This window comes from Brassica napus, chromosome C7 (assembly GCF_020379485.1).
Source record: "Brassica napus cultivar Da-Ae chromosome C7, Da-Ae, whole genome shotgun sequence".
NCBI lineage: Eukaryota > Viridiplantae > Streptophyta > Magnoliopsida > Brassicales > Brassicaceae > Brassica > Brassica napus.
The window spans coordinates 46,712,028-46,738,823 of record NC_063450.1 but is presented as its reverse complement, the minus strand read 5'-3'; the positions used below and the strand labels follow the sequence as shown (position 1 = coordinate 46,738,823).

The following is a 26,796-nucleotide window of genomic DNA, read 5'->3' as shown; positions in this document are numbered from 1 at the left end:
TCGCAACTGAATTAATGATATAAAGCGATACTAAACGTGATCCTTTCTGAAATGTAAATGCAATACATAATTTATAAAATATGGTAAGCTCTATGGAATACTAAAAACAATCTGCATGAGTTGAAAAACAAGTATCACTGAGGGGATAATGAAAGACACATCCACTTGATGTAAAACCCTGATCAGAACCTCCTCAGAACATTGCCCCAGGTAAAGGAGAGAAGATGCTTCACCTATGGCGTTGCAATATAGCAATTAGCAAGACCAAATTCGTCATCATATCAATTTAATGCCAAACTCTCTTCGACATTTAACCATCTGCTTCTTTGAAATAACTTCTTGATAAATGAGGAAATGACGTGGTTTATACAATGGAGATTCTAAAGGCGATTTTTTCTTCAATAATTTCTACTTCTGATGGAGCTTTATTATGTGACGTTATGTAATGTTATTGTTATGGCGGTCCATTGGTTGATTATGGTGTTCCTCTTGTTACTCCTTTGCCACATCGCAAAATATACTTTAGCTGAATTTTTCTATAAAAAAAATCTTAAAATGTTGTGCTGATCAATTAGTAGTTTCAACTGTTCCATAGTAAACCCGGGCTGCTGGCCAGCAAATATCACCATTACAAAAACCTTTTTGCAGTCCACAGGATGGCCCCACTGGGCCACAAATTAGTTTTCCTTGTGAATTTCAGGAGGATTCGTTTTATTTGATGAGCTATTTATTATCCTTGAACATGTATATTTTTATATATGAAGTTCATCAATACGTTGCTTAATATAATTAACTTTTCTAGTGTTGGAACGACAGCAAAAACATCAAACTAGCGCGGCGGGGGGATCTAGAATTTTTTCCTCAGTTCAGGCTGCACTGAGAAGTGAGACGGGAACGAGACCAGAAATGGGACGGAAAACAGAAAATTTAAATACGGATACGGCATGAAATGGGACGGAAAACAGAAAATTTAAATACGGACACAGCATGAAACTTTAGTATTCAAACGTGACATACGTCCACAACAAAAACATATGATACATTATGTCAAGTTATCAACACACAAATGATACAAAACACACAAATAAAAAAACTCAGAAACATTGTATATGAAATATGATTCAAACATAAACAACAAAAATATGAAAATCAGAAGTTCCAATTAAGACAGAGAGACAAAAGGAAGGAAGATGCATATGTATAATGTATTGTTGCTTGCTGATGAGCGACGTCGCAGGGAGAAATTATGAACCTTGACACAAAGACATGAAGTTACGTTTTCAAAGAGAAAGCAATTTGTGATAAGTGATAACCAATCTTTTTTTTTTCTTCTAATTATTACCTCTTTTAGTCTTTTCAGAATTAATAACAAATTATAAACAAATATGATTCAATATTTTACACTTGATAACACACAAAAAGAGTCAAACAGATACGCTATGTCATATCATCAAATTATAAACAAACTAGTACTTTGGTCCATGACTTTTTGCTAACAAATTCAATCATTTAAAAACTAATAAAATACATATTTATGTTTTTCTTTATATACGATTGTTTGTCATTATTAAGTTACTAAATATCATATGTTTAATGGTTTTGTTCTATTTTTTTTTAAATGTTAGAATTTGTTTTTTTCTGTGGTCTGACGCAAGTTGTGTAATTGGAACATAATTAAATATATTCAAAACTGATTATTTCCACAGTTTTGTTCGTAAAATTTTACGCTATTTGTTCAAAGTTAATAATATTACAATTAAATTTTGATGACATGCATATTTTTTTGGTTCAGCTGGAATTTAGATTGGGATAATATTATGCCCATGTATAGCATGCACCGAAGAGAAAATTTCAAAACGTTATATATTTTTCTATGTTGGATCATATACATGCAATATCGCGCATTCCCCTTATATCTCATATATAAAAATCTGAATAATTCACACGTAAGAGACGTATGCTGCGACACAAAATCTGATAGGAAATGTATATACCTAAAATATATGATTTATCAAAACATAAAAAACACTCCTGTACAAAACTATTTATAGGTAATTTCGACGAAAATATTGCTTTTTAAGAGATTGTGGGTTTCGAGTTCCTGTCAACGTCAATAGAACACCATTGCTCAAGCCTGTGAGATGGACCTATTTGCTTGTAGATTGGACCTAGTGAGCCTTTTAAATTTCATTCAGTCTCACAACATAGTTTCAAAGTCCATTTTTATGGGGTAGGCTGGTCTACTTAGCCAGTTTGCTAAAGAATTCCGATGGATTCATCGGGTTGTTTACCGAAACCAATATGCTTACAATGTCATACCTCTCTTTCCTGAAGAGAATACTAGTTGTCTTTTTACCGGTGGGTTTACTGGGTTCGTTGTCATCTTCATCATCATCATCATCATCATCACCACCTGCCTTCTCTCGGATAAGTGTTTCCCCTTCTGCCCATGTGCGAAGGTGTATTTCCAAGTCTATAACCGTCTTGTTATCTTGTGGAGCGGTCCGTTCGGGGCCTGAAGATGCAGCGGATCTCGTTTCAACGATATTCCGAGGTGCGGATTGGATATCAACGTCACTTTTCAATGTGACTAAATTTCAACCTTCCGGTTCTGCCGTGAATTTGACGCATTCAAGCTTTGCTATGAATTCGTTGTCTCTTTATTTTAGAGGTTTCTCTAAATCTATCGTTTGTGTTGTATGGTTTTATGTTCGTAGCTCTATGAACTCTTGTAGTCCGAGACTTTAAGTTTTTTTTAATGAAAGTGGTGTTCCAAAAAAAAAAAGAGATTGTGGGTTTCTACGCGGTTACCTTATAAATGAAGTACTTAACATATAGTTTCAATCAAAAATAAATTATGTGCGTAAGTTTGAATTGTAAAAAATATACTTTTGACCTCTCCGCCATTGACATATATAAGGGGTAATATGAAATTTGTAAAAAAAAATATACTGAGACTTTTTGGGCCGTGTAATTTGTAATGTACCCCAAATTAAGACAAAGTTACCTAACGACAACTATTATGACACGCTGGCATCGAAAAGTGAACTGTGGAAAAGAAAACACAGTTCGTAGTTGTGACAATAATTTAAGTTTCTTCTAGCTTTTGTTGAAGTAGAAACACAATTCGTAGTTTTTCTTTTAGCTTTTGTTGTTTATCCAAATAAGCGATTATAATTTGCAGTGGTGTCAATACTTTCTTTCGAAAGTAGATCATTATAAGGTGGATCTGATTTCAGAATTGTTAAGAAAGGAGGTAGTAAACGCAATTATAGTATACCTTTTAAAAAGAGAATATTTCAAAGAAGTTAAATATTTTTCTATGTTGGATCATATACATGCAACAGGCACATTCCCCTTATATCTCATAAATAAAAATCTGAGTTATTCACACGTAAGACGGTAAGAGGCGTATGCTTGGATACAAAATCTATTGTATGTCCCACCCCTTGTCTTCGATACTTCCCCCCCATTGATAATTAACTAAAAAAATAGACCCTCAGTCTTTTACAGTTGAATTGAATACCTTCTTTTGACTACCAATACCAGATTTAGAATTGAGTGTCAGACAGAGACTTAAAGGGCGTTCTTTTTGGTGAGTGTGTTTGTAATAACATCAGACAACACACTATTTGGGCTAGAGACCTGTTTTTCAGAATCGTCGTTTGATAACCAGGTATTCGCTTATTTCAGCGTTGGATTAGAGACCTTTTTGGTAGATGAAATCCCATTGGTTTTAACTTGAATAAGCACAAACCAAACTTATAGTCATCAGGAAGAAGAGTACTCTAAATAAATTAGTGTGTGAAATGCATTCAGGCGGTGATTAAATCACAAGGATGACAAAAAAAAAAAAGATGGAAAGGAGACGTGTTGCAGAGAGATTAGAAGATAGTTTCAAAAGTATGTAAGCCTTTTTTTTTGTCACCTGTCCATGCATAGAGAGATGTTTCAACAGATAGAAAAGTGGAAAGGATGTGTTGTGAGTTTATTGGTGAAATCTTTCATTATTTGCTTCCTACTCAAAGAGTTAATTGCCCACAAAATTTCAGTGTACTCGTTGCAAAAATATATTTGTAAATATTCTTTGCAATTTGATAGACACATCGCGGAATGATAGTTATTAGGGTCATCATTCATCAATTATTATTAATACGTTATATATGCGTCTTTGGAACGTACTGATGAAAAACATTCTAAAAAAAAACACGACATAATCCCGAGATCTTCTGCGGAATATGGAACTAGAAACACAAACGAGGTTTCATCATGGAATCAAGCTGGACGGATCACGGATGATGAGGCGCATCACACCGTTCTCCGCGTAGCGCTCCAGCTCATCATCAAGATAGGAAATTCTGACGCCAGGATCGCAGAGCATACCCGCGTCAGCAGAGTAAGACCGACCACTTGAGTCGTGGCTAACGGCAGGAGCGTGACCAGTCACTTTTACGCTCCCCTTGTCGACGACGTCGGTAGTGAAGTCATCTTTGGGAACGCCAGGCATGTCTAAACGCAAGTATGCGCTGCCATCAGGGAGCGTCCCGTACTCATAAGCCATATTTGGATCTGCTCCACAAGAACAAATATTCCCGTACACTGAATAATTTTAATAAAATTTTACCATTGTAATAAAACTAATTTTAATAAAATTTACCATCGGGTTCGTCAAGGACAAGGCGGCCGTGGATATCTTTGACCACCAAAACAAATAACATTTTAATTAAAGACTTCTAATGTAAATGTTGAGAAAAGAAATGTGAAAAGAGTTTTGACCCAAAAAAAAATGTGAAAAGAGCATACCTTCATCGGCAGAGCATGGAACCCCGTAGATGTTAAGGTGGGTCGTGGAGATGAATAGCCTGAGAACCCCGTCGGTTACTTGAGGGTTGTCGATGGTAGATATCTCGCTGCAATGGTAGCCGAGAGTGACGTGGGTTTCGTAGCTGCGTAGGGAGGAGACATTTTTGTTGCGACTTTGCTCCTCGGCTTTGATAAGCACACCTCTCTTTGAGTCGTCAATGGTAACAGTAACGTTTCCTTGTTCAACCCCCGGTAAATCAATCCTCATGAATATTCTATTGTTCCCAATCATCTTGCTTTCGATGCGTCCTTTTGGCCCACTTGTCTGAAACGGGTTGTTGGTAGCGTAAAACCCTTCTGCTCCAATCAACATCGAAAAGAAAAAGAATTAATTAACTTACGTAATTGTAGAAAAATGAGAGAGAGAGAGAGATTTGGGCTTTTGGTTCAGAAGATTATACGGCTAGAGTGGGGGAAAGGATTTGCACAGAGGATGATCACCATGATTCAATGAGAGCTTGTTAGGGTTACTGCATGGTTTGTAAGGTAGAGCTTGTTAGGGTTACATAAACCTATGAAAATATGCATCAACTCCAAAGGTTTATAATTTTTAGATATCAATTTTTAAACCTAAGGAAAGATATACAAAAGATCTGACATTTGCTTGAAAATATTACACAAACCCATTTTTCAAACCTGTGGGAAAAACATTCGGAAAGATTTCAACTTCTTGGAATACTACTCAAACCCATTTGAAAATTTGTGAAGAAAACATTTTAAAGATATATACTTCTAAAGAAAGACACAAGACCCATATAAAACCATGACGAGCTTGCCTTTGATCTGCTACTAAAAGGTTTCTTTCTTCTCAGTTTATCTTTTTCTTCTGTGTTTTGGGATTTTTATAGGCGGAAGGTAGGGATGTCACTCCAAAGCTGACGTGGTACTATGCTTACTTTGACAAACTATATAACTTCAAGGAGTCCATCTGATTCAATATTTTATGGGCCAAAACATTATGTGATTGGGCATGGATGCAATTTTCCGAAAGGCATAGAAACTCTAAACATTCAATTAGATTCATTGGATTAAAGATTCATATCTAGTAGAATATTATCTTTAATTTACTACATTCTTTTTTTTAAAGAGTTTCTTTACTACATTCTTAGAGCCGTGTAAATTGTAATGTACCCCCAAATTAAGAAAATGTTCCCTAACGACGATTGTTGTGAGATGCTGCCATCGATACAATCGACGACAGTTTACGGATGTTTTCCTATCTACTGAAAGAAAACATATTAAAAAATACAAATATACATATTGATAATGCACAACTGATGTAGATGCATGTCCAAAATCAATGAATTCATTCTGTTAGAAATATAGTTTGTCTTTTAGCTTTTGTTGTTTATCCAACCAAATAAGTGATTATAATTCGCAATGGAATCCAATGATTTAAGTTTCTTCTGGAAATAGATCAATATAGGCTAGATCACGCATAAAAGATTAATAGATGTACGCTACGACATAAATTCTTATGTATATGACATATATATATATAGCTAAAGTATGATTTATCAAAACATAAAACACATATGTAGAAAACTATATAGCTGTAACTAACTTCGAGGAACATATCTGTAGCTTTAAGAGATGGTGGGTTTCTAATTTTAAGCGGTTTACGCTAGAAAAAGTACATAACATATAATATAGTTTCTGTCCAAATAAATTATGTGCGTTAAAGTGAATTTTAGAAAAGAAACACACTAAACAATAATGTTAGTTCCCTTTGTTATTAGGATTACTCCAGTGATATCTGGAAATAATACATTCTGTGAGATTCATTTGCATAGGTGTAAGAGGTGAAACAAATTTTGGTGTAGCATAGGTGAACCAAATCCCTTTGCACCACTTGACTTACTCTTGCTCCGCTCTTGAGGAGAATTTTCGTATATACTCGAGTCTATTCATCGAACAAGGATAATGTATAGTATCGCCATGCTTCACATTAAATTTTTGAAATTGATTTGCTATGTTATGGTACTTTATTAAACTTACTGTACATCATCCCGAAGCTTGAGTTTGAAAATTTTGTGAGTAAATCTAATCTTCAAAAAAAGAAATGATTATGCATTATTATCTGAAATTTCAAACAAATAAAAAGGTAATATTAAATTGTCTTCATCATTGACCGTAAACGCCTTCTTTCAAGTTTTTAATCAGAAAAATTCTTCGCATCGACATTCGGGTTTCAACTTTTGGTTTCTATAATTATTGTTTACCTTGAGATGTCGCATGAGTCTTTTATTGGTGGAATCTTTTACTATTTGCTAAAAATACGTTATATATTCGTATTTGAAACATAGTGATGAAGAACATTAAAATACTACATAATCCCGACTTCTTCTGCGGAATATGGAACTAAAAAAGAAACACAAACGTGTTTTAGAAATGAAATCAAGCTGGATGGATGAAGAGGCACACCACACTGTTCTCGACGTTGCTCTCCAGAGGAGGTGTAAATGTGCAGGCAGAAGGGCCTCGCAGAGCAGCGTCAGCAGAATATGACCGACCACCTGAGTCAAGGCTGACGGCAGGAACTTCACTAACCACATTAATTCACACTCCTATTCACGTCGTCACTCGTCGATATTGATGTTAACGTTGTCTTCGGAAACGCCAGGCATGTCTAAACGCACGTATACGCTGCCTTCTAGAAGCTGTTTGTACTCATAATCACTAGCCGGTCCTTGGGTCAATCCTGGGTGTGGCTGCACTGTCTGGCCCGTTAACTCCGGGTCTGCTCCACACATATCACAAGAACAACTATTCCCGTTTAGATACTGAAACTGAGACTAATGAAGAGTTAGTGGGAATGTTGAGTTTTGTTAAATTTCTAAAGAATTAAAAGAATCTTTAGTATTTAATTTTTTTAATCAAAATATACCAATATAATGATTTTACGAAACTAGAAACTATATGCAAGAACGTTTCCTTCCCTATTTTTCTTCCTCCTTCTCTTCATCCTCCTTAACTCCTTTTCTTCTTCTCCCACCAGGACCGTCTTCTCATTCATCATTATCGCCATCCAATATGTATTACGTTTGTTGTCATATTATTAATATGAATCAATTGTAATAAATATAGTATAATGTAGTACATAAAGTCTTGTAAAGAACAACTGATTCAAATTGTAGTATATACACGCGAGTGTGAAGTGTCCAATGTTAGACAAAATTGTACCCTTACATTTAAAAGTGATGAAGTAAAAACGATATACAAAATGATTTTTTCTACCGAAGATAGTAATTTTTTTTTTATGGAACTAATGTAATTAATCATTTCAAAGCATTTCCTTCCAAAAATATGTAATCCAGCTGAAGTCTTAGAGTTATTAGTGGGTTTCTCATCTTAAGTTTCTTAGCCATTTTTTATTTAATATTTTAATATGATATAAGTACATTATTTAATTTTAATTTTGTTAATAATAGAAAACCAATCACTAATTGCCAAATGGGTACAAAGGTTCTAAACTTCTAAAGAGTTTTCAAGAAAGTCTCATTGAGAATCTCAGCTTGACTTCTCGCCTACTGTTTAATTTTTAAATATTTTTTAGGGCTTTTTGCAAAAGTGACTCAAAACTTGGAGTCAAACAGAAAACTAACCTTTTCTTTTGACTCTTTTTTTTTTGAGATTTTAACCCTACACCTGCATTTTATCTACGAAAATGCCATTAACATTTTTTTTTTTTTTCGAAAATGGCTTCTTTACTGTCTCAACCTCATCTTCTTCAAGTATTTACAATATTGCCACTGCAATGAATAGTGGCAACAACCTTGTACGAACTGTTTGGAGCTTTTAATGCCCTTTAATGCACGTAAATCTCTTTACACTCTCTCTGTTTCAATTGTTATGAACTAAAAACAACATTTCTTTCACTTTCTCTCTATATTCATCCAAAAAACTCAAGCTTTTGATTCAAAATATGGGCTATGGTTGACAGAGCCATATTTCTTTCGTTTTGACTTACGGTTGCTTTCGTTTGAGGTTCTGGGTGGTTGGAGAAGACCCTGTGTGCAAACGAAGTCATCTCACCTAGTTTAAGGTACGAATTTGAATTTTTTTTCAAGATCTGTTCGCGTAGAAGACTTACTAGTAAGTCATCTGTATGTAGAAGACTTACTGATGAGTCTTCTGGTCAAACGGACGACTTAAATTAAGTCGTCCAGCTTTGTTTGTTAAAAAAAAACACTCCAGACGACTTATATATAAGTCGTCTACGAGAAACGGGCTAGTTTTGCATTTGACCGAATCGTGTCAGATCTTTGACTATTTCTGGACGACTTATAATTCAGTCGTCTCTGGGAAAGTTAAAATTTCAATATTTTATGAAAACTTGACGACTTACGTGTAAGTCGTCCTAGGTTAGTTTTGTAATTGAAAAATAAAACTTCATAATTTAACTTTAACCAGACGACTTAATATAAAGTCGTCCCTCCAGAAGACTTAATTTAAAGTCGTCCGGGGAAAGCAAAGTCGTCCAGAATTTTTCCCAATTTTCTGGTCAAACTTTGCTTATCCCGGACGACCTTAAATTAAGTCGTTTAGCTGGACGACTTTCATCTAAGTCGTCTGGAGAAAGTTAAATTTCAAGTTTTATTTTTCAATTACAAAACTAACCTAGGACGACTTACACGTAAGTCGTCAAGTTTTCATAAAATATTGAAATTTTAACTTTCCCAGAGACGACTGAATTATAAGTCGTCCAGAAATAGTCAAAGATCTGACACGATTCGGTCAAATGCAAAACTAGCCCGTTTCTCGTAGACGACTTATATATAAGTCGTCTGAAGTTTTTTTTTTAACAAACAAAGCCGGACGACTTAGAATTAAGTCGTCCCTTTTAATTTTCAATTGCAAAAGTGACCTCTTTAGACGACTTACCTTTAAGTCTTCTGGACGACTTAATGCTAAGTCGTCTGCGGCAATGTTTATTGAACTTCTTCATTTTCTCTATGTTTACTAATGTGTTTTATTTTGAATATTTGCAGATGATTTTTCAGTTACATGCAGTGTATGGAGAATGGTTGTTGAGAGATTTCCGTTGGGATTTTGTGGTTGATGATCTCAAAGGAGCAAGATTGTTTTTATTGAATGAAGATTCAACACATGCTGAACTTGTTGCAATGGCTCAAGAAGATTATAACCTGGACATGAGAACAGTGAGTGTGGAGATTAGCTACTCATTACCAGCAGAAATGATGATGGCTCCAGGCAGTCTTCCCATTCATGTTACAAGTGATAGACAAGTTCGAAACTTGCTGGAGATACTCAAAACCCATAGAGTATGTCTTTGTGTATCAAGCCGCAGCAAGGTCGAAACGGTTTCAGAGAAAAGGGATATTGATGAAGCTGGTGAATGGGAAAAAGATGTTGGTGATAATGATGAAGCTGGTGAATGGGAAGAAGATGTTGGTGATGATGATGAAGATGTTGGTGATAATGAGTTTGTTGAAGATGAAAATCAAGATGGGGAGGAGGAAAATGGGGAGGAGGATGCTGATAATTCTATTGTTGGTGAAACGGATCAGAATGGTGGGGATTACAGTCTTTATGGAAAGGTTCCAGATGAGGACGAGGAAGATGATGATAATATTTGTTTTGAAGAAATCCAAAAGACATATGCTAAGACAAATGCTATTGAAGGAGGAAAATCGAATGGTACCAGTATCTATGTCAACCAGAGTTTTGTTAGCAAGGGTGCACTGCTTTCAGAGCTGCGGTTGGCAGCAGTGAGGGGTAAGTTTTCTTTCAGATTATACAAATCAACGAAAACTCTCGTTGTGGCAACATGTCGGGTTAGCTATTGTGGATGGAAGGTCAGAGCGAGTGTCAAACATGGGACAAACACGTTTTGGGTAACAAAGTATGTGGAAAAACATTTATGCTCAGCGGGAGACCGAATCGCTCAGCGGAGACACTGTACTCCGAAGTATGTAGGTAGTCTTTTCATTGATCGTGTTGGAATCATTGATGGGATAACTCCGCAGCATATCACTGATGCAATGAGGAACATGTTTGGCATGGCGCTTGATTACACCACTTCATACAGAGCACTGTTATATGCACAAAGATTGGTGAGAGGATCAGCAGAAGAAGGGTATTCGCGTCTGGCATCATATCTCGAGCAAATCTCCATTGCAAATCCTGATTCTATCACGGCGATAGAACTTGATTCTATGAAAAGATTTAAGTATCTATTTCTCTCTTTTGGAGCTTCTATCAAAGGTTTTAAGTATCAGAGAAGGGTCATTGTGGTGGATGGAACTCACCTAAGTGGAAAGTATGGAGGAACTATGTTAGTTGCAGCCGCACAAGATGGCAATTTTCAGATATTCCCATTGGCTTTTGGGATCGTGGATGAGGAAGATGTACCTTCTTGGGAATGGTTTTTCACAAAATTGGCTAGTTGTATATCTCATGACAAGCCTCTGGTGATAGTCTCCGACCGGCACAAGGCCATTAAAAGTGCGTGTGATAAGGTGTTTCCTTGGGCAACCCGAGGAATATGTTATTATCACCTTCAAGATAACATTGTCAAAAAGTTTAAAGGGAAACATCTCATGTACTTGGTGAAAGGGGCTGCTTATGCTCACACGGTTTACGATTTTGACCGGTACATGGCTGAGATACGGAGTGCAAACCCGGAACTTGCAACGTATTTGGAGAAAGCCGACGTCAGGCTATGGTCAAGGGTTTATTGTAAGGGGAACAGGTTCAACATAAAAACAAGCAACATTGCTGAATCTATTAATTCCGCACTGAAGCGAGCAAGAGGATTTCCGATTACGTTCCTGCTGGAGTTCATAAGGCAGAAGTTAGGAAAATGGTATTGGAAAAGGAGACAAGATGCTTTGAGTCTCACAACTGAACATAGCGGGGGTGTTGAATACTTGCTTGCTGTTCGAGAAGAGATAGCGGATACGATGACGGTCGAACCAATTGATGGATGGCATTTCTTTGTCAAAGGTGGCAAAATGGACTGTGTGGTTGATTTGGAACATGCAAAGTGTGATTGTGGTGTCTATGGAGTGGAGAAAATACCTTGCTCTCATGCTATAGCTGCTGGAACACATGCTGGTTTGCATATCTCCACACTTGTATGTCCACTGTACTCAAAGAATTATCTGTATGCAGGATACTCAGAGAATATATATCCTATCGTGTCACAACATATTGAGGAACGAGAATGCTTTCCTCCAGAACTAAAGCGTGGTCGGGGGAGACCGAAGAAATCAAGATGGCAATCTTGGTTGGAGCTATCTAGGATGAGAGGACACAAACCCAGGAAGAAACACAGGGCACGGAGATGCTCAAACTGCAAGGAAACTGGCCATACGAAACCACAATGTACACAACCAGTTGACTAGTTGTCCAGACGACCTAAATTTAAGTCGTCCAGTCTTGATTACCCGTCCAGACGACTAAATTTTTAGTCGTCCAGTGTATTTTATTTTTAGACGACCTTCTACTAAGTCGTCCAGTGTATTTTATTTTTAGACGACCTTCTACTATCCCTTCAAGTGTATTTTATTTTTAGACTACCTTCTACTAAGTCGTCCAGTGTATTTTATTTTTAGAAGTCCAGTGTAAGTCGTCCAGTGTATTTTATTTTTAGAAGTCCAGTGTAAGTCGTCCAGTTGGAAAACCTTCCAGACGACTTATAATAAGTCGTCCAAACCTTCTAGACGACTTATTTGTAAGTCGTCAAGTTGGAAAACCTTCCAGACGACTTATTTCTTCCAGACAACTTATATATTTACAAATCTATACAAAGACAAGCTGAAATACAAATATTTCGCTCGTTAAAAAATCATGTTCAAATACAAAGACAGGTTCAAATACAAACACAAATCTAATCATATATGCCCACGAACTTATCACCATCCACATTTTCTTTCAAATGCTGATCAACAAGCTCCTTCCATATATCCACCGCCATATTATCCCTCATTTTCTTCGCGTTGCACCTAGCAAAGTCTTTAGGGTCAAAGGAGACCCCAAGAGCATGACATTCAATGTACTTTACAGCGTACACGCCACAATCACCATTGTTGGCCGTGGGTACACCTTTCAGCGGTCTCTCATATGTGTATGGCTCCAACCCGTATTTGACCCGTATTTCGTCGGTGGCTGCGCACTCAACAAGCAGATAAGGGACCATCTGGAGAAAAGGCTCCATTATCGCATCCCATGCGTCTGGTACACTAGATGAAGGTATGCTGTCCCAGACGACTATGTGCCTCTTAGGGATCGATATCCAAATAGCAACCCAATGATTGTCGTTCAAGTTCACTGGCGCATAGATATCATCAATGTCCTCCCCCCACTTCTTGTTTGATTGGCAAAATGAAGGTATTGATCCGTCATAAAAATTCGACGCCCCACCAGGTAGAACTCTTCCTAAACCTTTGTGATCAGGTTCCGATGTTTTGAAGAGGTGATACTGCTCTCTCCAAGACTGGGAAAAGTTGTGATCCAGGAAGCACATTCGCTCGCTCCTGAAAGCTTGTGGGTTCTCTTGATACCTCTGCCTTAGCACATTAATCCAAGCATCTATATGCTGCATATTAAATATAACAAGTTAGAAGTTACCAGACGACTTAAATATAAGTCGTCTACGTGGTCGTCCAAGTAGACGACTTTCCAGACGATTTATCTTTAAGACGTCTGGAAAGTAGTCTACTTGGACGACTTTGTAGACGACTTAAATCGTGTGCAGAAGACTTACGCAGTCTTCCAGCCATCCTCTGGCTGTCTGGAGGAAGTGGTACCACCTTGTTGGTGATGTACGTGGTTTGTCCTCGGTCTTAGTTGAATAATGACTGCAAACAAAAAAGCAATCAGTTTTGGACGACTAAATCAAGCTATTATGGGTAAAGCAATCACTTACGGATCAGTTTTCAACCAATCAGCGAGTTCCTTCAACTTATCTTTGTTTACTGGCGGAAATGGATTATAGGCTGCCACTTTATCTTTTTTTTTCTCTGCCGTATAAGGAGATCTCACAGTGGGAGCAGGTTTCTTCGCTCGTTTACTCTTTGCACGCTTGTCCAATACAACCAGGCTCGGTTCTGAAACTGGATCGCTTGGCTCGGTGGAAGCGAGGCTCGGTTGTTTGGAGGTGACACCATCTGCTTTATCCTCCGGCAAGATCTTATATACCGAGTTCGCCTCGGTTGCTGTATCCTCCGGCAACCATCTCTGCAATAAAAGTTGCACACAAGTTAACCCTGGACGACTTAAATAAAAGTTGTCTGGACGACTTAAATAAAAGTTGTCTGGACGACTAGTTGACCCTGGACGACTTAAATATAAATCGTCTGGACGACTAGTTGACCCTGGACGACTTAAAATTAAGTCTTCCGTGGTCAACTAGTCGTCCAGACAACTTACGTTTAAGTCGTCCAGGGTCAACTAGTCGTCCAGACAACTTTTACAGTCGTCTGGACAACTAGTTAACCCTGGATTTGATACTAACCTCTTTGATTTGAGGAGGCTGTTTCTTTTGAGGAGGAGGCTGTTTCTTTTGAGGAGGAGGAGGAGGAGGCTGTTTCTTTTGAGGAGGAGGAGGCTGCTGTTTGGTTTGATGAGGAGGAGGCTGGTTACTAACCACGGTTTCATTGGCATGAGGGGTAGCCTGTTTGTTACTACCCCCGGTTTCTTTGGCAAGAGGGGTAGGCTGTTTATCTTGAGGGGTAGCCTGATTGGTTAGAGGTGGAGGGGTAGCCTGATTGGTGACACCAACCTTCTTCTCCACAGCTTCCAATCTATCGGACAACTTCCTAATCTCCCTCATGCACTTCTTAAACCCTTCTTTCATGCAGTCAGCTACGCCCTTGAACATAATTTCCAAATCCTCTCTGGTCACCCCTCTAGCCTCTTCTCTAGCCTCTTCACTAGCCACTTTAGGAGCCTCTTTACGAGCTTTCTTCCGAGGTCTTGGATTGTCTTCCTCCTCCTCCTCCTCCTCCAACACAACCATCTCTTTGGCTTTCTTCGATGGAGTCACAACCTTAGGTTTTGTATAGACTTTAGTACCAGTGACTTCCCAGCAATCCATGGTCCACTTCCACGGTCTCCGCTCATACATGACTTTAATGATGTTCTCCGCGGGCAGGTCCTCAACATCAGAGTCCCATTTTGGCCACATTTCACTAATGTCCTTCTCAACAAAGTTGATCACGCGGGTCTGCAGTAAATAGAAGAATCGAGTTAGATAAGTCGTCCAGCTGGACGACCTTCCAGACGACTTATTATAAGTCGTCTGCGCAGTCTTTTGGATTGAAGTAAATACCTGACTCAAGATAGCAGCTTTCATTGATCTGCGGCCTCTGCTGCCCTCGTAAGCCAGTATCGGTGGAGACGGACTGTCTGCTCTGGGACCACCAATACTAGCACCCAATTCCGGCATAGCTGTGTACGCACAGACCTGATGAACTTGTATAAACCCATCCACGGTGTAACAGCCAGTAATTTCTTTGTTCCACAAAGAGTCCATCAGCACCTTAAACGCGACTCTCCCCCATGGATAATTCTCAAACCGTTCTAAATCCATCACTAGCCTTGCCAGAGTAGATCGTGTAGCGGTTGAAAACTTTCTCCCTTCAATGAATCCAGTGAAGATGGAGAGGTACGCGAGCCGCTTGCGATCTTCCCTGGACCAATCCCCGCATCTGTTCAGTGCTGATATTATCTGATCAGTAGTTGGCCCAGCTTCCAGATGAACTCCCAGCATCCCCCAGAAAGAAACCATCTCTTGGGTAACGTCACATTTTGGTGTCTCAAGGTCCTCGATGTACTCGCAGTTTAGACCAGTGAGGTTTTCAAACTCTAACAGTGAAAACCTCAAAGGTTCTGGACCAACGAGAGACCACATCTCATACTTCTTCTTAATGTCCAGCTTGAAACTGAGCATGTAGTGAACCAGCCTTGAAGCCCAACCAAATCCCTGGTCCTTGAACTTGATGAAAACTCCCAAACTCGACTCCTTCAACTCTTCAAATTCGTCATCAGTAAGAGCTTCCCTAAGAGCAGTATGCAACTTGCTGTTATCCGTATGATACGAAATGCTATTGTGGGCTTCTGGCTCTTCCCCTGATGTGTATAACATACGGGGGAGTTCTGGAATATCCATCCTTTTTGTCTGCAAAATAATCAAAGACAACAATAAAAGTCCAGACGACTTAGTAGACGACTTATAATTAAGTCGTCTGGAAAGTCTTCCAAATGGACGACTTATATTTAAGTCATCTACTAAGTCGTCCAGTTGGAAGACTTTCCAGACGACTTAAATTACTTACAAGTCTTCCAGTCGCAGAAGGAGTTGGAGTACTCGTCATTGCGGTTATAGATCTGAAAAAATAAACGTGAAACGGTGAGAATGAGTAAATTGATAGAGACAACGTTTTAAGTTCATCTTTTCCTCGAGATTGATGACTTAGCGGCGTTAGGGTTTACAGAGAAACGGCGCTAAGGTTTACAGAGAAGAAGCGGCGGCGCTAGGGTTTAGAAGAAGCGGCGGCGCTAGTGTTTAGAGGAAGCGGCGGTGAGAACGTTGGTGACCACGGTGGCGAGGGCGACGGTTTGTTCGGAAATAGTGGAAGCGGCGGCGCTAGGGTTTAGAGGAATCGGCGGCGCTAGGGTTTAGAGGAATCGGCGGCGCTAGGGTTAGAAGAAGCTGCGGCGACAACAGTGAGAATGAAGTGAGATAGATAGCCGACGTTGAGAACGATGGTTTGTTCGGAAATCGTGGGAATTCGAAATCGCCTTTGAGAGAGAACTGTTAGGGTTTCTGAATTTCGCGAAAAATGAAACAAAAAAGGAAAAAATCACCTTATATATTGGGTAAATAATCCGGTTAGCTTTAAAAGTACATTGGTAAACTTTAAGGTTTGGTCCGGTTAAGACGACTTATTATGGCTGATAATGTACAATAGATGACTTAATATTTAGTCGTCTGTTTTCAGACGACAAAATATTAAGTCGTCCTAGACCCTAAAATGAACCCCTAAACTAAAATGACTAGATTAACTAACTAACCACGTTATAAAATCAAATTATACTTAAATAGTGTTTACTATACACAGAAATGAACACGCATAAGTAATTTTAAAAAATTTCAAAAACGGTTTTAATGCTTTCCAAAATCTAACCCTAAGAACACATACAATACTACAACATATGTTGATGAAACATAAACTAAAGAATATCATGACTCACTACTTTCACTCATCTATGCTGAAAACAATTGAAATTTGTTATATCTTAATTTATACCTCCTAAGACATATGTTAATTACATAATTCCCATTTTTTCACTTATCAAAATATTTTTTACAAAATTTTTAAATTATGTTTAAGACTAACTGTCCAGACGACTTTCAGTTAAGTCGTCTGGACGACTTATTTTCAAGTCGTCTAAACAGACGACTTTCAGTTAAGTCGTCTGGACGACTTATTTTCAAGTCGTCTAAACAGACGACTTGCGAGGGGTAGAAACGTAAAAAAAATTCCTTTTTTTGTTTGGTCACAAAGGGATAGTTGTAATTTCAATAGCCTTTTAGGTTACTTTTGCCTTTGACCCAAATTGGGGTATTGTTTTGGGTTTGACTCCAAGTTTTGAGTCACACTTGGCAATTCTCCCTATTTTTTATTTCTTTAGTTTTTTTTTTTTTTGAAACACAACTTTCATTAAACTCAAACTTGACGACTACAATAACAAGAGGAAATTAAACATCCTCTTGAAGACAAACCATAAACTACAACAAAAAAAGCAATTAAACATAATAAGTCTTCATATGAAGTTGACAGCGAATTCGAGACATGGCTTTAATGCGTCGATAAAGCATTTCCGGCAAAGTCGGATAGCTGAGATTTAGTCACAAGTGACGTTGAGAGACAACCCTCACCAACAAGAAAAACCAAAGTAATCTTGATTGCACTTTCTGGCCCCGTACAGACCGCTACGCAAGGAAACAAACCGGCGAGTAAGCTGAAACAATAACTCGGAAAAGAATCCGAAAGAACATCTCCGTTCATAGAATGGAGGTATGATTGTAAGATTCTATCCTCGACCAAGGAGGATGATGAAAACGATAACAGATCCGGTGAATCCACCGAAAACTGCTTCCTAAGTGAGTGATATTGCAATAAGCTCAGAATAAAGACTTCAATGAATCCATCGAAGCTCTTTAAATTAACCATAAATATATCTTTTACGTTTATTTTAAGAGATTTCTCCTTTAAAATTCTTTCCCAAATTTTCATCATTTAAAAAATAAAATTAATCAAAAAGTAAGAGAGAGAACAAAGATAAATCTTTTACGTTTCTTTAGATATTATGTAGAATAAATTCTACAGTTGTCAGTAAATTAAAGTATTAATTTTCAGAAAAAAAAATTGAGCATGGACATGCAAATAAAATAGTAATAATTTTATTTTTTAAGAAACTATTACGGTATATAACCGTTAAAGGTGCTCTTAGATGCTGAGAAGATTTAGTGAAACAATGGAAAGCCAACAACATTAATCGCGCTTCTAATTTCTTTGAGAGATTAGACAAAATATTAAAACAAACAAAAAATTAACTAGATCAAAATGCAAACCCCAATAGCTACCCGGGCCAACCCCATCTACATGGGCTTTTATCTTCAAGATTTATGTGTTTAGCTTAAGGTTAGCGAGTTGCCGGATATTAATCGGGAAAATATCAGAGGTATCGCCGGAGAGGAGACGCCGGGCGATGATGATGTTAGCAGCTTCTGTAGGATGGTAAGGATCCCAAAATACGTATTTGGAACGATCCACACATACTTTGGAAGATGGTCCACATGGAATCAGCCCACCTACCTTCCCAGCTAACGAACAACACGGAACCTTCTCACTCTCAAAACCTACACAAAAATATATGAAAACTATAAGTTAAAAATTCGAAATAATATTTTGAATAGCATTAATTGTTAAGAGAATGATTATAAGTATTTACTCACCGTAAGATCCATAGTTTTGGATGATATCATAAACAATGCGAAAAACATCTGCGTAGACAAATCTTGAACCTTGTAGATTAGAGTTTAAATCATCCACGACAGTCTTAAGCTGGAGATTATACATTTGTGCCACTTCATTAGGTTCCACCGAGCATTCATTTCCTGCCGTTGGATCAGACTCTCTCGAAAAAGGTATACAACCAACCGGACCTACATTAATCACCACGATTTTCCTTGCGCCCAACTGGTACAATCTCTACAAAACCATATACTAGTAATTAGTTTGGCCAGCCACTTAATTGGTTTAGTTCATAGAGAAGAGACATACGGTGAGCTGTAATCTGAATCTTGAGATCATTGTATCAACAAAGTCTTCTGGAGGCACGACTTTCCGTTCAAGATTTGATACGACCGGAGTGAAATAATTGTTGATTAGATCGTTAGAACCGGTTGTAACCGAGAAAATTGCTGACCGGAATAATTTAGCTGCCGCGGATTCACCGATCCAAGAAATGATGTCTTGTCTCGTGGTTGCAAAGTTGTCTAGTTGTGCATCCACATTTATTCGGTCGCCCTGTAATGATTCTTTGTTTGTAACCATAACTGCAAATAAAATGTTTTGAATTATAATATTCTTTTAAAAATGTGCTTACAAATAATTTTCCGGTGGAGTTAAGAATTCCACTTCCGCCGGAAGCATAATTTACGCCTTTGAGAACGAGGGATCCTCTTGTCGTGGGTGCTAAGTTCGGTGAAGTTAGTTCATCGGAACCTAATGCCTGAACTGCGGTTTTCAAAATTACCGGTTTAGTATTTGTTTTGATCAAACTAAAACGCAAACACTTAACTAGAATTTGATTTCAGTGACTGGTGGTTTGGAAGAACAGGTCCAAAATGTAAAGAATTTTTAAACGTTGCACGCGAGAGTGTCATAACCGGTCTATGTATATAAATGTAATAAAACCGGATTAAACAGTTCGAAACACATTTGATTCGTTCTAACTTCTTAACGTTGTTTTGTTTTTTTTTTTTTTTTTAAATAGTACTATATTTAACTACCCGTCAAACGGGAATTCAAGTCTGAATACAAGTTGATTTGAACAAAATTTTCTAAATCAAACAAAACGTCACTAGCTTCGTTCGTTGATTTGAACAAATTTTTTGTTTTAAATAGTAACTTCTTAACGTTGTTTTGTTTCATAAAGAGGTCAAAGTATAGAGTTTTGCCATTAAATACGATAATTATTATTGCGGCTTTCACTCTGCATGCAGACGTGTTAGAATACTTTTCGTAAGAGGTAAAAAAAGATTATTAAGACAACTAAATAATTTACTTACTTACGATATCGACGATGGTTCTTCCGTTGGTGAATCTTCCTGTAGCCGATCCAAAATCAATCCCATTAGGATCATAGTTAGCCTTTGATAATGTGGTTAAATAGTTGTTGTTTCCGGCATCCACTAATGAATCTCCGAACACAAAACTTGCCGGAATGTTTTTACCGGCGAGACACACCTCAGGGATGAACAAGATCGACAATGCTATAACTTGCGAAAGATAAACAAGCAACGGCATTGCTGATCTGTTTTCGGTTTTAAATTGACTTTCCCCGTGAAAATAACAGCTAGAAAAAAGGGACCCTTTGTGTGAAGAACCAAAGACGGATACTATTATTATTTTCTATGAAAAAAGTTTAAATAAGGGAGGTGAGTATGAAATAGAAAGATAGATGGAAGTTAAAGAAGCAAGGTTTATATAAGGTTTTTTTTTTCCTTTTGGTTCACATATGGAGTACTATAGTATTAACAAATAGGGTCATTTATTGAGGATGGCACAGAACCAAATAACTGTTTGATTCAGAGCTTATAAAAGCAAGGTGCTTTGGGAAATGACCAAGGTGCTTTGGTTACTGTGGTTTGAGCGGTGCGGGACAAGCGGTTCAACTGCGGTGCGGTTTTAACATTTATAAAAACGTATAGATATATAGTATATGTAGAGATTTTTGTTACTGTTAACTGCGGTGCGGGGCGGGGCGGTTGTAAACATTCGAAGCCTAAATATATCCACAATTTATCAGATTTTTTTTTTAAAAGAATACCACGAGTCAGAAGAAGTTGGCCGGTTTAATATTAACTATAGACTTGCGAGGACATTGGTTTTTACATTTTTATACATTGATATTTTTTTTTCATATATTAGTGTCATATATTTTAGATGTGTCGTAATATAACTAATTGTATTCAAAAGACCTGGACCAAATCGGGTAATATGGTTATTTTTGGTATAAATATCCGAACTCGGTTCATATATATTTGTTATTTAGATATTTTTAAGTTCCTATACATCAGAACCGAACTTATCCAAACCTAGAAATACTCGACTAAAAACCCACACATAAATTTATAATATTCAAGCAGAGCCCAATTTCAAAAAAAAAAAAATAGCTGAAAAGAACAACCTGTACTTAAACTGATAGCTAATGTTCATGCTTAACTGATTTTATAAACTAATACAAAGAATTATTTCTATGTGTTTTGGCTAAATTAAGTGAAATAAAAATAGTCTTGTATTTAGTAAACTAATTATATGAAGTGAAAAATTAAGTGACAATAAATGTAATATATTTTTATTATTTTGATTTAAGTTATTATTTCATTCACAAAAATATGTTTTTGAATTATGTTTTTGACTACATAATTTTTCATCAATTTAAACTAAAATTAAAAATAAAGTTTTAGTTAAACAAACTAAACCAAACGTTTAACCATATGCAAAACCCAGTTATTTTTTTATTTGTTTTTATTTTTTTATTGGCACAAATTTAATGTTGATTAATTAATAAATGCAAATCTGCACTATTATTACTACAATAATATAATTAATGATGTGATGTATTGTTAAGATAATTAATTAATAAAATTGTTAAACAAAGCAAAATATGGAAAAATAATTAATGTAATTATATTAATGAAATTACTAAAAATACATATACTTTTTTTTATACTGCTATTTATGTATCCAAACAATTTTTATTTATACTGCTGCTATTCGTGTATCTAAACAATACGAAAAAATATTTTAATTTTAATAATATTGATGGCGTATGACTACAAAAGCTAAGAATTTGAGATACCGTTATGTTTCTATTGGATAAGATAATAGATTTTGGATATATTAAATTCATGGATATATCCAGTATATTGATATAAATGAAACAGATCATAAACTGATTCATTCAAATATGAAATTCTAAACTCAAATTCTAAATACTAAGCCCTAAATATTAATCACTAAATTTTAAACTCAAATTTAAAATATATCTATTATATAATTTATTTTTACATGTTTTGATTTTTTGATTTAATATATTTAATTAATCATATAGTTATAAATATGAGAATATTTTTATTTTTATTCTTTACTGAGTGCTATTATTGAAACAAAATTTTATTTTCGTATTATTTAAAGACATTTCTCACATATATGTGTATAAATTGGATATTTAATTATCAAACATGGAATTGGGTCCTAAAACGGTCGCACCATTAGGGCTAGACATGTTATCCGTTAAATTTGATTCGATTCGTTATTCGTTTCGATTCGATCCGAAAATTCTTGATATCCGTAAACTTTCGAAGCAAAGCAAATACTAAAAATCAATATCCGTTAAAATCAAAGCAAATCACAAATATTAAAATTTTGGGAAATGGATATCTGATCCGATCTGGCAATATATAAATACATGTATATCTTGATTATATTATATAATTATTATTGTAACATATGATTTGATAAATTCTATTCACATTATTACTTATATAAAAATATTACATAAAAGGAAGAGAACACATTTATGACAATTATAATTTTTTTCTTAAGTTTTGTGTTATTATAGTTAACTAAGTTCAACCAATTTACAAACTATGTAGATTCACTACTTCTTTTAATTTTTATCATGTATACCATGCAAAAAATATTTTACAAAACAAATTTGTATCAAATTTTTAAGATTATTTGTATTAATCAAAACATATGAGATATCCGTAAGTATTCGTAAATATTCGCAAAAAATATCCGCATTTTTTCCGAAGCAAAGCAAATCAAAAATTAGATATTCGTGACATACGAAGCAAATCACAAATACCTTCAAAACCCCGAATATCTAATCCGTGCACCGGCCTACACACCATTTGTATCCTTGCAGAAGTGTAGAACTCCTTTAGGCACTGACATTGTTCATTTTCTTTTCGGACACGACCCCACGAGTTTCTTAATCTAAGTTCGAAAAAATATACAGTATAACACTCATTAAATTTCTTCATCAACCTTACATGTTACTAACTTACTGTATACTATATACATAAATTCCATACTGTTAATAATGAAAAGAACGTGGGGACTTTTAAAAAAAAAAATTGCGACAATAGAGAAGTTAAATAATGCACTCTCAATGCAACTTCCACCAAACTCGAACCACATTATTGAAATAAACAAAGGAAGAAAAACGATGGATGGATGGATGGTAACCACATCGTGGTGGCCTAGTGGTTTCCACTAGAGGAGGAGTTGCCCTGTTGGTCCAGGCCAGGGATCGATTCTCCTCTAGTGCGAAATTACTAGCTCCACATGTGGCCACGCGGATATGGGTCCATGTTTACGGCCCATTTGAATACCCGGGAGAGGATCCATCCGTGGGTTGCACCTCCCACCCGGGGGTTAGGTCTGTGTCTTTAATAGAACCGGATTTAATCTTTTTTTTAGCAAAAAAAAAAAAAAAAACGATGGATAAAAGGCGTGTGAGAGTTGATAAGAAAAAGGCTTGTGAGAAGTTAATGTTGTCTCTTGATAAGACAATATGTTCCTTAAAAGATATAAATTGTAATTAATAGAGTACAGAAACTGGAGCAAGTGGCTGCGTTTGAATTAACTCAACTTGTTGTCAAGATAAGAGAAAATTAATTACTTCACGACATTGTCGCGAAAAAACGTGTGTTTGAGTAAAAGAAGCTCCAATTGAACTCTCATGTCCAGTTGTAGAGGTAACAATGAACCGTTGACTTGCTAGACATAGCATTTTGCGATCTTAATTTGTTCTACTGACATTAGTCACATTATCATAGCAGTACCGTGTCATGCTGTGATTTTGGGGATTGAAATAAATTTAGTGTTGAATAGCTAAATGTTTGCAGAGTATTACAAAATTGAACTTATCATTTAAAATAAATCATTGCCGGAACGAGCTGTATCTGGTCTAACACGTTTAGTTTTAAATGGTGGTAATAAAAATTTCCATCAAAACCACTAGTATTATAAAAAGGTTCGGATGGAGGTAACCCCTAAAGCAACTCACTTGAGCTTAATGGAACTACATGGGAGAAAACATAATTGAGAAATCGTTTTTTATCGAGCATATCTAATTATATTTCATTTTTTACTTTAAAATAAATTTCGAGTAAAAAATGTATCTTCGTTTTATTTTCTACGTTATAATAAAATACCAAGCAACTACTCCAAAATATATAATAATAATACTTTTAATCACTATTTATTTTCTATTTCAAAATAAAAACATAATCAAAGTGTAATATAGCTATTTGAAAAAATTGAAGAATACATTGGAGAAGTTTTTACACCACCTTTTCCGTGTGGAGAAGTCTAATCCTAAACAAAACTATGATATGTTGGTTATACTCTCTCCGTTTTTAATATAAGTCGTTTTAGAAAAAAATTTATGTTCTAAATTATATGACATATTCAGTTTTCTATGTAAAATTTATTAACATTTAATATTATATGACCAATGATAATATACCTTCTATTTTATTATTGATTGATTTCTGGTTAGATAAATAATTAATGATGTTTTTGTTTAGAAAATATAAAAAATTAATGATTTTCTTAATCCATGTGCACAATTCTAAAACGACTTATATTAAAAAACAGAGGAAGTATTTTTTTAATTAGTATTAATCTTTATTTTTCTAGTTGAATGATGTTATAGAGTTTTTATACAAATTAAACAGTATTTAATGTTTATTCTTAGATTCAATTATTTTCTCTCACCACAAAACTTTATTATACCTATGAACAGAGTTGGATCTAAGATTAGAGGACTATAAATATTTCTTAAAATTAGTAAATTTTTTTTTGTAATTTGAATATTTATACCTATTAATATAACGTCCAAAAAAATCAGAAGTCAATCCTAACATTTATTGGGTTGTAGCCAAATCCAGCCATAGCCTAACAGTACTTGATGGAATTAGATATTTACAATTAATTTCAAATAGGAACCACTAATAAATAAACAAATAACTAGAAAATCAATCTTTATAGAATTGGAAAAAAAAAATTCAAACATATGAATGGAGGGAGTTGTTTAAACATTTAATTATACTCGCATAGTCGCATCACGATAGAAAATACTTTCTTAGCTGATTAGCACATGCAAACCGACCACCCAAAATAAAAAGCACATGCAGACCGGTTCAACTCGGTTTACAGAGGGTTCGTTGTGTTTCCGCATGTTAACTTGCCGTTTTCATGTTCCAGGAAACAAACACGCAGCGTCCTACTTGAGCACAGAAACGGGATGCAGTTTACGAGCGACAAAACAATGGCACACTAACCAAGGCTCTTCGTCATCTCTTCCTCATTGACCATTTCTTTGCTCATAATTCAATCGCGAAAGCTCCTACTGATCGGAATCTTCGAGAATGGATCTCATCCAAGTGAACAAGGAATCAGGCGGGATCGGAACCATCACGATCAACCGTCCGAGATCTCTCAACTCTCTCACGAGAGCGATGATGGTGGATCTCGCGCGTGCGTTCAAGGAGATGGACGCCGATGAATCGATCCAGGTCGTGATTTTCACCGGAGCCGGTAAATCTTTCTGCTCCGGCGTCGATTTGACCGCGGCGGAGTCGGTTTTCAAGGGAGACGTGAAGGATCCGGAGACGGACCCGGTAATTCAGATGGAGCGGTTGAGAAAACCGATCATCGGAGCAATTAACGGTTTCGCCATAACCGCCGGGTTCGAGCTCGCCTTGGCCTGCGATATTCTGGTCGCGTCCAGAGGAGCTAAGTTCATGGATACTCACGCTAGGTTCGTTTTCTCTCTACTCTTACGACGTCGTTTGAAATAGGCTCTTGATAGTCTGTTTTGTTTCTTTTTACTCTTACGACGTCGTTTTAAGGAAATAGGCTCTTTGATCCTCTGTTTTCGTTTTTTGAAGGTTTGGGATATTCCCTTCTTGGGGACTGTCTCAGAAGCTGTCGAGGATCATCGGAGCAAACAAAGCTCGTGAAGTTTCTTTAACGTCGATGCCGTTGACAGCTGACGTGGCTGAGAAGTTAGGGTTTGTAAACCACGTGGTTGAAGAAGGAGAAGCTTTGAAGAAAGCCAGAGGAATCGCAGAGGCTATCATCAAGAATGAACAAGGCATGGTTCTGCGTATTAAGTCCGTCATCAATGATGGACTCAAGCTTGATCTTGGTCATGCCCTTACACTCGAAAAGGTAAATATTTTTTACCATTTTTTAACAATCTATCTACGAGAGTCATTGTCCCTTTTTGTTCAATCCGTGACTTAAGGAATCTACTAAACTCCGCAGGAGCGAGCTCACGCGTACTACAGTGGGATGACAAAGGAACAGTTCAAGAAGATGCAGGAGTTCATAGCTGGACGTGGTTCCAAGAAACCTTCTTCCAAGTTATAGGTTATCTTTTACATAATACCTTTGTCTCTTTGAATAATAATATATTTGTTTGTTTTTGAAGTGTAACACTCATCAAATTAAAGTAGGGTGAGATTCCTGTCTCAGTTGAAGACATGTGTGTAACTGGAAAAGAAGGAATCTGTAGTCATTGAATAAATCTGGTAGAAATTATCGTCACATTACTATATATAAAACAATGTTTGTGTTAGCTAAAACACCA

General features: G+C 36.4%; 3 protein-coding genes across 5 annotated transcripts; 1 reads left to right on the top strand and 2 right to left on the bottom strand.

Annotated features, from left to right (window-relative positions):
- Positions 1-4,114: 4,114 nt before the first annotated feature.
- Positions 4,115-5,732, bottom strand: LOC106409404 (putative 57 kDa heat shock protein). 2 transcript variants are annotated; one of them, XM_013850048.3, is made up of 5 exons: positions 5,640-5,732; positions 5,265-5,333; positions 4,804-5,160; positions 4,658-4,693; positions 4,115-4,569 (listed from the first exon to the last, which is right to left on the bottom strand). In XM_013850048.3, exons 2-5 carry the CDS (start codon positions 5,305-5,307, stop codon positions 4,268-4,270), a joined length of 738 nt encoding a protein of 245 aa, XP_013705502.2. In that variant the 5' UTR covers positions 5,308-5,333; positions 5,640-5,732; the 3' UTR covers positions 4,115-4,267. The 2 variants fall into 2 exon arrangements, with proteins under 2 accessions (XP_013705502.2, XP_013705503.2); XM_013850049.3 differs by having other exon boundaries at positions 5,500-5,673.
- Positions 5,733-17,457: 11,725 nt separating this feature from the next.
- Positions 17,458-20,589, bottom strand: LOC106408377 (GDSL esterase/lipase At4g16230-like). Of its 2 annotated transcripts, none has more exons than XM_048762874.1 (5): positions 20,192-20,589; positions 19,507-19,637; positions 19,182-19,427; positions 18,854-19,109; positions 17,458-18,757 (listed from the first exon to the last, which is right to left on the bottom strand). In XM_048762874.1, exons 1-5 carry the CDS (start codon positions 20,427-20,429, stop codon positions 18,522-18,524), a joined length of 1,107 nt encoding a protein of 368 aa, XP_048618831.1. In that variant the 5' UTR covers positions 20,430-20,589; the 3' UTR covers positions 17,458-18,521. The 2 variants fall into 2 exon arrangements, with proteins under 2 accessions (XP_048618831.1, XP_048618832.1); XM_048762875.1 differs by having other exon boundaries at positions 20,196-20,312.
- Positions 20,590-25,266: 4,677 nt separating this feature from the next.
- On the top strand, positions 25,267-26,791 carry LOC106410240 (probable enoyl-CoA hydratase 1, peroxisomal). Its single transcript, XM_013850725.3, has 3 exons — positions 25,267-25,962; positions 26,093-26,375; positions 26,472-26,791. Exons 1-3 carry the CDS (start codon positions 25,571-25,573, stop codon positions 26,574-26,576), a joined length of 780 nt encoding a protein of 259 aa, XP_013706179.2. The 5' UTR covers positions 25,267-25,570; the 3' UTR covers positions 26,577-26,791.
- The last annotated feature ends 5 nt before the right edge of the window (positions 26,792-26,796 follow it).